Here is a 14142-nt window from a genome sequence, read left to right as displayed (position 1 = left end):
GACAGGAGCGGCCGAAAGGGAGGAGAAGACAGGAGCGGCCGAAAGGGAGGAGAAGACAGGAGCGGCCGAAAGGGAGGAGAAGACAGGAGCGGCCGAAAGGGAGGAGAAGACAGGAGCGGCCGAAAGGGAGGAGAAGACAGGAGCGGCCGAAAGGGAGGAGAAGACAGGAGCGGCCGAAAGGGAGGAGAAGACAGGAGCGGCCGAAAGGGAGGAGAAGACAGGAGCGGCCGAAAGGGAGGAGAAGACAGGAGCGGCCGAAAGGGAGGAGAAGACAGGAGCGGCCGAAAGGGAGGAGAAGACAGGAGCGGCCGAAAGGGAGGAGAAGACAGGAGCGGCCGAAAGGGAGGAGAAGACAGGAGCGGCCGAAAGGGAGGAGAAGACAGGAGCGGCCGAAAGGGAGGAGAAGACAGGAGCGGCCGAAAGGGAGGAGAAGACAGGAGCGGCCGAAAGGGAGGAGAAGACAGGAGCGGCCGAAAGGGAGGAGAAGACAGGAGCGGCCGAAAGGGAGGAGAAGACAGGAGCGGCCGAAAGGGAGGAGAAGACAGGAGCGGCCGAAAGGGAGGAGAAGACAGGAGCGGCCGAAAGGGAGGAGAAGACAGGAGCGGCCGAAAGGGAGGAGAAGACAGGAGCGGCCGAAAGGGAGGAGAAGACAGGAGCGGCCGAAAGGGAGGAGAAGACAGGAGCGGCCGAAAGGGAGGAGAAGACAGGAGCGGCCGAAAGGGAGGAGAAGACAGGAGCGGCCGAAAGGGAGGAGAAGACAGGAGCGGCCGAAAGGGAGGAGAAGACAGGAGCGGCCGAAAGGGAGGAGAAGACAGGAGCGGCCGAAAGGGAGGAGAAGACAGGAGCGGCCGAAGAGGAGGAGAAGACAGGAGCGGCCGAAGAGGAGGAGAAGACAGGAGCGGCCGAAGAGGAGGAGAAGACAGGAGCGGCCGAAGAGGAGGGGGAGAAGGAGAAGACAGGAGCAGCAGAACAGGAGGGGGAGGAGGAGAAGACAGGAGCGGCAGAAGAGGAGGGGGAGAAGGAGAAGACAGGAGCGGCAGAAGAGGAGGAGGAGAAGAAGACAGGAGAGGCCGAAGAGGAGGGGGAGAAGGAGAAGATAGGAGAGGAGGAAGAGGAGGGGGAGAAGGAGAAGACATGAGCAGCAGAACAGGAGGGGGAAAGAAGACAGGAGCGGCAGAAAGGGAGGAGAAGACAGGAGCAGCAGAAGAGGAGGGGGAGAAGGAGAAGACAGGAGCGGCAAAAGGGGAGGAGGAGAATTAGACAGGAGCGGAGGAAAAAGAGGAGGAGAAGGAGAGAAGACAGGAGCAGAAGAAAGGGAGAAGACAGGAGTGGCGGAAGGGGGAGTAAAGGAAGAGGGGTAGGAGAAGAAGAAAACAGAAGCGGTCGGCAGAGGGGAAGGAGGAGAAGAAGAAGACAGGAGCGGCAGGTGAGGAAGAAAAGAAGACAGGAGCGGCGGAAGGTGGAAAATAAGAAGACAGGGGAGGAGGAAGGAGAGGAGGATAAGGAGACAGGAGCGGCAGGGGGGAAGGGAAGGAAAAAGGGAATGCAGGTGAAGAATAAAGAACATGGGATGGAAACAAAAACAAAAAGATAAAAAAAATGGTAACATTAAGGAGAGCATGAAGCAGAGGCAGGACGCTGACATAGACTGTGGCGGTTTCTTACTTGCTCTGGACGTCGCTGCCATCAGCTCCTTCATTGGTTCTGAGGGAGGCGAGAGATTCACTGTACGGGGACACAGAGGAGGAGATAACGACATTAATGCCGCCTCAGAACACAGCACCCCATGTACCCAGAGACTCCAGTGCGCAGGGGACACATAGCTCTGCACAGGAGCTGTGTACACAAAACAGTGGAGAATTTTTAATGAAGACCAAATATAAAATGTATTCATTTTTTATTTTTCGATTGGAGCAGTAAAAAAAAAAATAAAAAAAAAAAAAATGAGCAAATGAACACATTTTTATTGAATGCTGCGAGCTCTCCTGCTCCTCGCACACCGGGGACATCTGGTTTTAATGTTTCCTAGTTTGGGTAAGTTTCATTCTTCTGGAATGACTTTGGCTCCGAGACTGAATATTTTAGAGTTGTAGACGATCGTGTCTCGGGGAATGTGCTCTTAAAGTGTCCTCCGCCTGCAGGGAAGACCAAGGCTGCGAAGTGCAGAGCTGAACCAACGCAGCTCGAAACGCGACAACTGCTGCTCACAGCATGGAACGCCTACAGATCGGCAGTGCAGGGGTAAATTCTTGGAAAACTGTCTGGAGCATAGTCATCTTCTTTCTTATTGCTGAAAGGACAAAGAGAAGCTCCTGCTGCAGACAGTTGACTCATAACCAGATAGAAACCCCCTCGGGGGTGTGGTCTGTAAGCATGGGAGGAGTTATACAGGAATTCTAACGCAAAAAATAATAAAATCTAAAAAGAATAACCCGACAACACAAGTTCAATTTAGTGTCGTAAAGATTTACCTGTTGTCAGATTCACTTAGTTTCCTTTTTCGGGGATATTCCACCATGAGGGAAGGAAAGGAACTGGAGGAAATGGTTGTAGAGCCCGGTTTAGGACCAAGGATGCTGGAGACAGCCAGGCATTGACTCGGTTCCATTATCAGGGTATCTAGGGAAGGAGACGGAAAGGTTTGAGAACCCACACATCCCATAAGATCCCATTGAAGAAAAAACAAAACACAACACTAAAACTCAAGACCAAGATTCTCGAATTGTGTCAATATCCATGTCCTGGTTAAAGGCAGCCATTATTTTCTGTTTTTTGGCCCCTAATGTTTACACTGCTATGCAACGCTCAGTGGACGGGGCCATAGAGTGACTGACAGCCTTGGCCATAGCACAAGGCAATAATCCCAATATGTCCGCCCCGCTCTCCGGGTGTCCAGGTGAAGCAGTGCTCACACACAGCGCTTTCCAGTATTTCATGACAAGAGGCGGTGGAGATTAAGCCATTCTTAGAAATGCTGTGTGACCTGACACGGCTGGCACCACCGCAGAACATAATACACACTAAACCTTGTAGATAAGAGGCTCTTATCCACTCGCCCAGCCCAAAAAGCTCACACATCGTAGTGTGCCGCCATACAGATAACATTCAATGTGGTCAGCTACCATCCGCTTCAAAGGAAAAGGACTCAAAAGGGACAGATTCCCAGGGGAAAACTCCGCTATCCCGGGAGATCCTTGTATGGAGCTATCCACTGCCGCATCCCCCCTCCTGCACCGCAACCCCATCGCGGTCTCCCCCTGCACGGCAACCCCATCGCGGTCTCCCCCTGCACGGCAACCCCATCGCGGTCTCCCCCTGCACGGCAACCCCATCGCGGGCACCCCATGAGGCAACCCCATCGTGGGCACCCCCTGCACGGCAACCTCATTGCGGGCTTACCCTGTATGGCAACCCCATCGCGGTTTCCCCCTGCACGGCAACCCCATCGCGGTCACCCCATATGGCAGTTTTCAGATATAAACAAGTGTCTAATAAAGAGAAGCCCAACTCTTCATGTGGTAAAGGATGGCGTTGATGTTACTGGGTACAAAATGAAAGACAGTTAACATGGCAGATGCCAGCCGGGGAAGCATCTTGCTGTGGCAGAAAGCTTCCCCTCATTTCTCTATTTGCAATGCAGATTCAGGCAAGTCACATCCCTGAGCATCTTAAACTAGTGAAGAGGAACCTGAATTATAGGAAAGTCTCCAGGAGTAAAACCTCCCCGATGCCTTGTTTTTATGGCGCCCAAAGCAGTAGAAGCCCATATGTTCAGGTTGGTGTGGAATTCTCCTTTAAGGACCCATGACAGGAGCTGGTACAAACAGAGCCATTGACCCAGTGTGTTCTTTTTTGCACGGGGAGGGTAATAACACTCATCATTTCACAATCCATTAATCTCCTGGTAATTATACAGCCGGGAATTCTGGAAAAACCACAATGCCAATGCGACATTGATCGAGATGACGCAGATTCAGGAAGCCCGAGGCGAGAAAGGGAGAAGAAAAAGCAATAAAAATCCAGTGTCGAGCCGGGGAGAGCGGAGTAAAAATAAAGTTCTTGAAATACAAAATCCTCTCTGCCGATACAGATTAAGCAAAACCCAGTAACCTAAATACGTGGAAATACCCAGACAGACGGCGCAGCCAGATAAAGAAACTAGAGCAGGGATTAGAGGACGGAGCAGAGGAAATTAATAGCCGGAGATCCAGAAAAGTCAGAAATCAACGGTGTCCGGGAACAAAAGGAAGGCGAAAAGCACGTGCAACGGCAAACAGCACTGCTGCCCCAAAAGACAATCCGGTACGACCCCATAAAATGGCAGCCACTGTCTCCATAAAGGTGCGGGGTACTCCTACCCGCCGTTCTGTACAGGTTCAGTATTAGCTCCTGTGCTCCTACCCGCCGTTCTGTACAGGTTCAGTATTAGCTCCTGTGCTCCTACCCGCTGTTCTGTACAGGTACAGCATGAGCTCCGTGTGCTCGTGCCCAATGTTCTGTACAGGTACAGCATGAGCTCCGTGTGCTCCTGCCCGCTGTTCAGTACAGGTACAGTATGAGCTTCCTGTGCTCCTCCCTGTTCTGTACAGGTACAGTATGAGCTCTGTGTGCTCCTACCTGCTGTTCTGTACAGGTTCAGCATGAGCTCCCTGTGCTCCTCCCCGCTGTTCTGTACAGGTTCAGTATGAGCTCCTGTGCTCCTACCCGCTGTTCTGTACAGGTACAGTTTGAGCCTCCTGTGCTCCTCCCCGCCTTTCTGTACAGGTACAGTATGAGCTCCTGTGCTCCTCCCCGCTGTTCTGTACAGGTACAGTATGAGCTCCTGAGCTCCTCCCCGCTGTTCTGTACAGGTACAGTATGAGCTACGCGTGCTCCTACCCGCTGATCTGTACAGATTCGGTATGAGCTCCTGTGCTCCTACCTGCTGTTCTGTACAGGTTCAGCATGGGCTCCACGTGCTCCTACCCGCTGTTCTGTACAGGTTCAGTATGAGCTCCTGTGCTCCTACCCGCTGTCCTGCACAGGTTCAGCATGAGCTCCGCGTGCTCCTACCAGCTATTCTGTACAGTGTTCTAGCTTCATGCACTTTCTACTTCTATTTATATGTATTCCACCCTTAAAAGGAAAAGGATGACTGAAAGAACTAATCAAGTACTACAAGGACCAGGCAGTCCGGTGACTATAACAAGAGTTTTCCATATCTGTATACAATAGTATGACCCGTATTATGTATTCCACAGACACATATCTATGGGAGGCGCTGTTGCAGTACAGTCTATATAAAAGTATGTAGATATTTTATGGTGAAGAGTGGTACTGCAAGTATCAGAAATAATAGCAAATTGTAAGAAGAATGACTGAAAAGAATATTAACCCAAATAATCGGGGCCCCTCAATCAGGAGCCAGCGGGAATATGTAAATATAGGGGAACAAGTTCCATACGCGATGACACGTGACCTCTAAGACACTTATACACACAAATGGCATCTGTTCAGACAGGCGATGTGAGATCACAGCTGAGTGATGAGAGATACTGTGTGACGCGTACAATCAGCCATGACACCGGGGATAATCATTTAGGAATTAATATGAGGTTAGTATTTGGCCTTGTCATCACTCAAAGGCCAAGCGGTGATTATCATCTATAAATATATTCCACGCGTCTCCGGGTTTAATCACTCAATCCAAAGCTGGAAAATAAAACATTACCCCGGACCTGACTCACAGAAATGGTCATGGAGCCACGTGAAAAGGTTCACAGAAGGGACCTCAGGAGGCTGCAGACAGGAGCTCATCATGTATCTCTGTATACAGGGAGCTCCCCCTAGAGGTGGCTGCAGGCAGGAGCTCATCATGTATCTCTGTATACAGGGAGCTCCCCCTAGTGGTGGCTGCAGACAGGATCTTATCATGTATCTCTGTATACAGGGAGCTCCCCCTAGTGGTGGCTGCAGACAGGATCTTATGTATCTCTGTATACAGGGAGCTCCCCCTAGTGGAGGCTGCAGACAGGATCTTATCATGTATCTCTGTATACAGGGAGCTCCCCCTAGTGGTGGCTGCAGACAGGATCTTATGTATCTCTGTGTACAGGGAGCTCCCCCTAGTGGTGACAGCAGACAGGATCTTATCATGTATCACTGCATACAGGGAGCTCCCCCTAGTGGTGGCAGCAGACAGGATCTTATCATGTATCTCTGCATACAGGGAGCTCCCCCTAGTGGTGACTGCAGACAGGACCTTATCATGTATCTCTGTATACAGGGAGCTCCCCCTAGTGGTGACTGCAGACAGGATCTTATCATGTATCTCTGTATACAGGGAGCTCCCCCTAGTGGTGGCTGCAGACAGGATCTTATCATGTATCTCTGTATACAGGGAGCTCCCCCTAGTGGTGGCTGCAGACAGGATCTTATGTATCTCTGTATACAGGGAGCTCCCCCTAGTGGAGGCTGCAGACAGGATCTTATCATGTATCTCTGTATACAGGGAGCTCCCCCTAGTGGTGGCTGCAGACAGGATCTTATGTATCTCTGTGTACAGGGAGCTCCCCCTAGTGGTGACAGCAGACAGGATCTTATCATGTATCACTGCATACAGGGAGCTCCCCCTAGTGGTGGCTGCAGACAGGATCTTATCATGTATCTCTGCATACAGGGAGCTCCCCCTAGTGGTGACTGCAGACAGGACCTTATCATGTATCTCTGTATACAGGGAGCTCCCCCTAGTGGTGACTGCAGACAGGATCTTATGTATCTCTGTATACAGGGAGCTCCCCCTAGTGGTGGCTGCAGACAGGATCTTATCATGTATCTCTGTATACAGGGAGCTCCCCCTAGTGGTGGCAGCAGAAAGATCTTTATCAATGATAATGATGAAGCGGATTTGGAGTTGTGTATGAAAAAAGGGCTCTACCTGCCATAAAGATTTATTAGGTAATTATTCAGTGTAGAAGGACAAATTAGTATTAAGAATAATATTGGACATTCACTAACATTTTTGCACAACGATCAACCACAATAAAAGAGCTTGAGCCAGATGGATAACACACAATGCCTCCTTGTGAGGACCACACCCTGACCTACTTCCACAGCCTGTGAAGACGACACTACACGTTTTGTTTGTCTGCGCTTCCTCTTTGTTGTTGGCAGGTTTACAGACAAGCATGGTTCCTCTATAAAAGAAGGAATGATCCCTCCGGGGAAACAGGCGAACGGGATGAGGGCACAAGACACAAATACTGTACAGAAGAAGTCAAGAAAGTTGTGAAAAGTATAGGGAGCTCCCCCTAGTGGTGGCTGCAGACAGGATCTTATCATGTATCTCTGTGTACAGGGAGCTCCCCCTAGTGGTGGCTGCAGGCAGGATCTTATCATGTTTCTATGTATACAGGGAGCTCCCCCTAGTGGTGGCTGCAGACAGGATCTTATCATGTTTCTATGTATACAGGGAGCTCCCCCTAGTGGTGACTGCAGACAGGATCTTATCATGTATCTCTGTATACAGGGAGCTCCCCCTAGTGGTGGCTGCAGACAGGATCTTATCATGTATCTCTGTATACAGGGAGCTCCCCCTAGTGGTGGCTGCAGACAGGATCTTATCAGGTATCTCTGTATACAGGGAGCTCCCCCTAGTGGTGGCTGCAGACAGGATCTTATCATGTATCTCTGTATACAGGGAGCTCCCCCTAGTGGTGACTGCAGACAGGATCTTATCATGTATCTCTGTATACAGGGAGCTCCCCCTAGTGGTGGCTGCAGACAGGATCTTGTCATGTATCTCTGTATACAGGGAGCTCCCCCTAGTGATGGCTGCAGTCAGGATCTTATCATGTATCTCTGTATACAGGGAGCTCCCCCTAGTGGTGGCTGCAGGCAGGATCTTATCATGTATCTCTGTGTACAGGGAGCTCCCCCTAGTGGTGGCTGCAGACAGGATCTTATCATGTATCTCTGTATACAGGGAGCTCCCCCTAGTGGTGGCTGCAGACAGGATCTTATCATGTATCTCTGTATACAGGGAGCTCCCCCTAGTGGTGGCTGCAGACAGGATCTTGTCATGTATCTCTGTATACAGGGAGCTCCCCCTAGTGATGGCTGCAGTCAGGATCTTATCATGTATCTCTGTATACAGGGAGCTCCCCCTAGTGGTGACTGCAGACAGGATCTTATCATGTATCTCTGTATACAGGGAGCTCCCCCTAGTGGTGGCTGCAGGCAGGATCTTATCATGTATCTCTGTGTACAGGGAGCTCCCCCTAGAGGTGACTGCAGACAGGATCTTATCATGTATCTCTGTATACAGGGAGCTCCCCCTAGTGGTGGCTGCAGACAGGATCTTATCAGGTTTCTATGTATACAGGGAGCTCCCCCTAGTGGTGACTGCAGACAGGATCTTATCATGTATCTCTGTATACAGGGAGCTCCCCCTAGTGGTGGCTGCAGACAGGATCTTATCATGTATCTCTGCATACAGGGAGCTCCCCCTAGTGGTGGCTGCAGACAGGATCTTATCATGTATCTCTGTATACAGGGAGCTCCCCCTAGTGGTGGCTGCAGACAGGATCTTATCAGGTATCTCTGTATACAGGGAGCTCCCCCTAGTGGTGGCTGCAGACAGGATCTTATCATGTATCTCTGTATACAGGGAGCTCCCCCTAGTGGTGGCTGCAGACAGGATCTTATTTATCTCTGATACAGGGAGCTCCCCCTAGTGGTCACTATAGATGGATTTTGAAGCTCTGTGCAAAGTTTTCACCCAATAGCAAAAATAGATGGGGTAATATTCCGCTAGGGACACATAGGAGCTGCACAGTCTTTATAGTACGTATATACCCACAGCCCTAAATGTTTACATGGTATGATAATCGCAGTAGTTCTCCTTATTAAGGGAGTGGTAATTTGCTACCATAGGGCACTCACAGATGCCTCCGTACGGCTTCTACTTCACCTTTAAGGACTTATTTTACCTGGGTCGTTGCCGTGATCGGTACGCAGCTCTCCTGCTCCCATTCCTGGGGGGCAGACATCAGACTGACAGCAACATGATGGGACTGGTTAGCCACTGGCACTCACGACTGATCACATTAATATTCTCGTAGAACCAGCAAGTCTCATCTATTTCCTGCTGTAACCGCAGAAAATCTGCCCTGTGCCGTCCACGTCCTGCGGCAGCAAAGCGAGATCTAGGAGGAAATTCACTATATATCCCCCATCTGTGGCCCCCACACACACCTGAAATCCTCTGCACTGCTGAGAACACAGCCTATGAGAACTCGCATTAGTCACGCACCACCCTTCTGAAATACTCTGCGCTGCTGAGAACACTCAGCCTATGAGCATTCGCATTAGTCACGCACCATCCCCTTCTGAAATCCTCTGCGCTGCTGAGAACACAGCTTATGAGCACTAGCATTAGGCACGCACCATCCCCTTCTGAAATCCTCTGCGCTGCTGCAGGATCCTCCACCTTTCCACTACATATCACTCAGACAAATCACCTCCTAGATCAGTACAATGCTCCCCTGAAATCCTCTGTGCTGCTGGTACACAAGAAAATAAAATAAAAAAATTAAAATACAGGCGCTCGCACTAAAACTCCATCATCTTCTTAAAGCCGTGGCGCAGTTTTAAAGGTCCCCGTCCCGCTCTGATTATCCAGACATATGAATACGATTCCAGCATTACAGTCTAGACTGACGCACGAGAAGAAAAAGGCGGACTGCAGGGGGCGACGTGTGGGAGATACCAGGTCAAGAAGCGCATCAGCAGCTGCGTTTCGGCCCTCAGGCTCCAGACGCCGGTGGATTTAGAGGGTCTTGAGATCCGATTAGGAAGGGAAGGATCTCTACAAAGATAGAAAGGCTGATAACAGAGAACAAGAGCTGGATTAAAGGGACGCTCTACCATCTCTGCCTTTTCCTACGGTTTTAACCTCGGAGCGAAACGTGTCGGAGAAAACAAACAGTCAGCAGGCAGGGAATGTGCTGTTGACAGATCTTATCGCGACTGCTGCTCTAATTACTAATTGTGTCAATACCCGGGATGGTCGGGTACACGAGCGGAGAGCGACCGCACCAACTGGGGGGGGGGGGGGGTGCGGGATCTCACTGCGCGCTTCATGTGCCAATTCCAAGATCTCCCCTCGCTACGCAACCTCCCTGCATCCGCAAACGCCACAGGTGAGGACTGTCGAGCGCAGCGCACAACCGGTTAATCCAGACTCACCGATGGATTAACGATTGCCTAATTATCGCTGGAGGTCATGTGACTTCACCTTTGCAATTAGGACGATGCCTGAATCATCCCAGGAGGCAGCGAGACAAAAAAAAAAAAAAGGTGTAAAAAAAAAAGTTTGAAAACTTTCAAAACTTGCGCTCGTCGGTTCCATCCAGGAGTGGAAATTCTACACGGAACATTCCGAGAGGAGACAATGGATCAGATCCGGGGACTACAACCCCCAACATTCTCAGCGGATGAGAGTCGGGTCAAAACAGATGACAACCGCACTGAAAAGAAGCGGCGGGAGCATATTTTTGTCTTTTTAGTGAGATATGAAAGTGTTATATTATGTCCTTTTTGGACAAGTTACAAAATAATCTAAAAAAAAAATAAAAAAATAATAATGTTCATAAAGACCAATTAATTTTTCTTTTTCTTTCTAATTTTTCCTTTGAAGGGAAAATATATATATATATTAAAAAAACAATAAAAAAAAAAAGAAAATCTATATATATATATATATATATATATATATATATATATATATATATATATATATATATATATATATATATATATTTTTTTTTTGTTATTGACCAATTGTTTGTTTTTTCATTCTTTTCTTAAGAGGGGAAAAAAAAAAATAATAATAAAAATAAATAAATAAATAAATAAAAAAGAAAAAAAAATATAGATAGATAGAGAGATATTCTTTTTTTTTTTTAATTATCTTAAAAAAAACAAAAAAATTTTTTTTACTATCTGCCGACTAGAATCTCATTTTTTTTAATCACTTTCTCTTAAAAAGGAGGGAAAAAAAATACATACTGTATATATATATATATATAATTTAGATACTGACCAGTTAACTCTCACTTTTGTTTTTCTTGAAAAGAGAAAAATAAAATTACAGTAAAAAATTAAATTTTATTATAGACCTACTAGAATCTCATTTTTTTAACACTTCCTCTTAAAAAAAAGTGAGGGGAATCTAAAAAAACAAAATTCAGTTTAGTTTTAACGCCGACCGGCCACTACTGATTTTTTCAACCTGTCATCTTAGAATTTTATTTTTAAAGGAGAAAATTAAATGCAAGATGAAAAATTCTACTTTTAAAAAATAAACTGAAATTTTAAAAAGGTTTTTGCTTTTTACTTTTTTTTAGATTTTAATTTACCCTTTTAAGAGAATTTTTTTTTTAAATTTAAATATTTTTTGCTGTTGAAGAAACGTAATTTTTTTTTATTTTATTCATTGTTTTTTTCCCGGCAAATTTGAATAAAAATTATATTAAAAAAATATATAAATATACAAAAATATCAAAAGATTAAATATATTTAAAAATTTATATATATACACAAAAATATAAATATATATAAAAAGATTTAAATATATAAAAAATTATATAATATAAAAATATAAATATATAAAAAATAAAAAAATTATAAATATATATATATAATAAATATAATTGATAAAAAATAGTTTCCGTATAAATATGACGATCGTCGGATCTTAACGGTGAATGATATAAAAATAAAATAAAAAATGTCAGTCTGAGGGCGCAGAAGCGTCACTGTCGCCTTCCAATGGTCTCCTATGGGGATGTAGCAGAGCTGACGGGGTGGTGCTGACAGCAGGGGGGTCTGCAAGTCACTAAAAATGACGTTCTACTACTCAGAGACAGAATTTTTAAAAAGACGCAGCTCTGGAACAAGTTTCGTGCGTCTTACGTGCGGCATTCCATAGAAAGCAGCGTTATACATAAACACAGCGGTATATGAAGGTCACAGGAGGACGCGGCACCCTCACACTCACCCGGCAGCTCCTCCCCGTCCCCCCTGGCGGCGGACATGATAAGCCCCCACAGCCGGCATGGAGCTACCTCCACTCCTGGCCGGAGCCGGCTCCGACTGATGAGTGCGATGACAAACCACGCCTACTTCCTCTCAGCCACACTCCGCCCACATAACTATGAAAGCGTCTTATTGGTCGATGAGAAGAACACGATAGTAATGGAGGCGGGGCCTGCGTCTCCACGGTAACTGAGATGTTTAATAATAGTGAGAGCTGAGGGGGTGACTGACAGGAACGGTTGTGCAGATCTGCCAATCAGATTGCTGCTTTCATTTTCCAAAGGGCTTTATAAGAATGAGAGCTGGGCTGTGATTGGTTGTTAGGGGGAATTCCTTCATTCCTCTAGTTTAAGGGGTCTATGTATGTTTATAGGGGTCCGGTGTGACGTCTGGGGTGATTATTAGGGGGGAGTCGTATGTAGTCGATATGATTAACCCCTTCCTGCAGTACAACATACTATTACGTTACTAACGACGGGCCAGCCGCTCATAATCGCCACTGTCTAATTCTGAAGGCGGTTTCTACGCGGCACGTCAGTGATGGGTTACCATGGCAACCAACCAGACCCCGTCTTGGCCGCCATGTTGGTCGTACACGGCTCCGTCAACACACAAAAAAAAAGTAGTAATTTTTTTTTTAATGCAAAGTATTTTGTTTTGAGCCATCAAAATAATAATAATAAACCAGCGGGAGAATCGCGTCATTTACGATTAATCGCGACGTTTACCACCAAGGATCGGGGTTATCTCCGACCCAGAAAGCTACTGAGCGCCACATACGTACGGACACTCGCCCGAATGGCGCAGACTGGGTATGGATGGGGTTAAAGGAAAGACATTTTGGGCGACACGGATACGCCGACCTGCTCACCGCCTTGACCGTCCCAGATTCATCTTCTGCTCCATGTACCATGGCCCGCTCGTGCCGGTCAGGTCTTGTGGCAGAACACATAGTACGCGCTCTCCCTGCTTCTTAAAAGGTGGCCACAAGCACTCCTGATGAATCCCCAACCAATAGCTGGGAGGCGCTATGTATTTAAGGCACCTTCCCCTGTAGGGAGGTGCCTGAGCAATAACAGTGTTTAGTTTGTCTGCAAACTGCTAAGTCCGCTGTCAGGTCTTGTTATCTGAACCTGAACCAGTTCTGCCTTCCTGAACCCGTCTAGTCTGAACCAGCACCTGTACCTGTTACCCATCCTGTCTATACCTTACCAGAATGTGCAGAACCAGCATCAGTGTCCGCCCTGTCTGGTGATCCAGAATCCGTACTGTCTGAACCAGCATCAATGTCTGGTACTGGCTTGGACTCTGTGTCCATACCTGTGTCCGTGACCCTTGGGGTCAGCTGCTGAAGTACCGGAGACCGCCTTGGAGTGGTACCTGGCACTACCTGCAATTCAAGCCTAACCTCACCATCAGAGGCTCTAGTGAACACAAAGTAGCCGCTTAATTATGCCCCTCCAAGGAAAGCCCGACCGGTGGAGTAGTGGGTACACAACAACCAGTGTGACACAGGGCTTTGTCTTTGGGCAATTATATTATTTGCAGGGCTATGTGTGAACGATTATACTATATGGAGGGCTATGTGGGGACCATTATGCTATATGGAGGGCTATGTGGGGGCCATTATACTGTTTGGAGGACTATGTGGGGGTCATTATACTATATGGAGGGCTATTTGGGGCCATTATACTATACTAGATTGTGGCCCGATTCTAATGCATCGGGTATTCTAGAATATGCATGTCCCCGTAGTATATGGACAATGATGATTCCAGAATTCGCGGCAGACTGTGCCCGTCGCTGATTGGTCGAGGCAACCTTTATGACATCATCGTCGCCATGGCAACCATTATGACATCTACGTCGATACTGTGCCCGTCGCTGATTGGTCGAGGCCTGGCGGCCTCGACCAATCAGAGACGCGGGATTTCCATTATGACATCATCGTCGCCATGCTGTGCCCGTCGCTGAGAGACGCGGGATTTCCAGGACAGACAGACAGACAGAAAGACAGACGGAAAAACCCTTAGACAATCTATATATATAATTGTCTAAGGGTTT

General features: G+C 47.6%; 1 protein-coding gene across 2 annotated transcripts in view; it reads right to left on the bottom strand.

Moving 5' to 3' along the window:
- BMAL2 (basic helix-loop-helix ARNT like 2) overlaps positions 1-12188 on the bottom strand; it is a 32329-nt gene extending 20141 nt beyond the window's left edge. For both annotated transcript variants that reach the window (XR_013215959.1, XM_077266894.1), the window contains exons 1-3: positions 12041-12188; positions 2472-2619; positions 1666-1725 (exon numbers count right to left, since the gene is read on the bottom strand). Coding sequence is in view for 1 of the 2 variants with exons in the window: in XM_077266894.1 (XP_077123009.1) it covers positions 1666-1725; positions 2472-2619; positions 12041-12077 (245 nt within the window). In the remaining variant the exon portion in view is untranslated. The remainder of the gene's footprint in view (positions 1-1665; positions 1726-2471; positions 2620-12040) is intronic.
- Between the last annotated feature and the right edge of the window lie 1954 nt (positions 12189-14142).

Source organism: Ranitomeya variabilis, chromosome 5 (assembly GCF_051348905.1).
Source record: "Ranitomeya variabilis isolate aRanVar5 chromosome 5, aRanVar5.hap1, whole genome shotgun sequence".
NCBI lineage: Eukaryota > Metazoa > Chordata > Amphibia > Anura > Dendrobatidae > Ranitomeya > Ranitomeya variabilis.
This window is presented reverse-complemented; position numbering and strand designations above follow the sequence as displayed.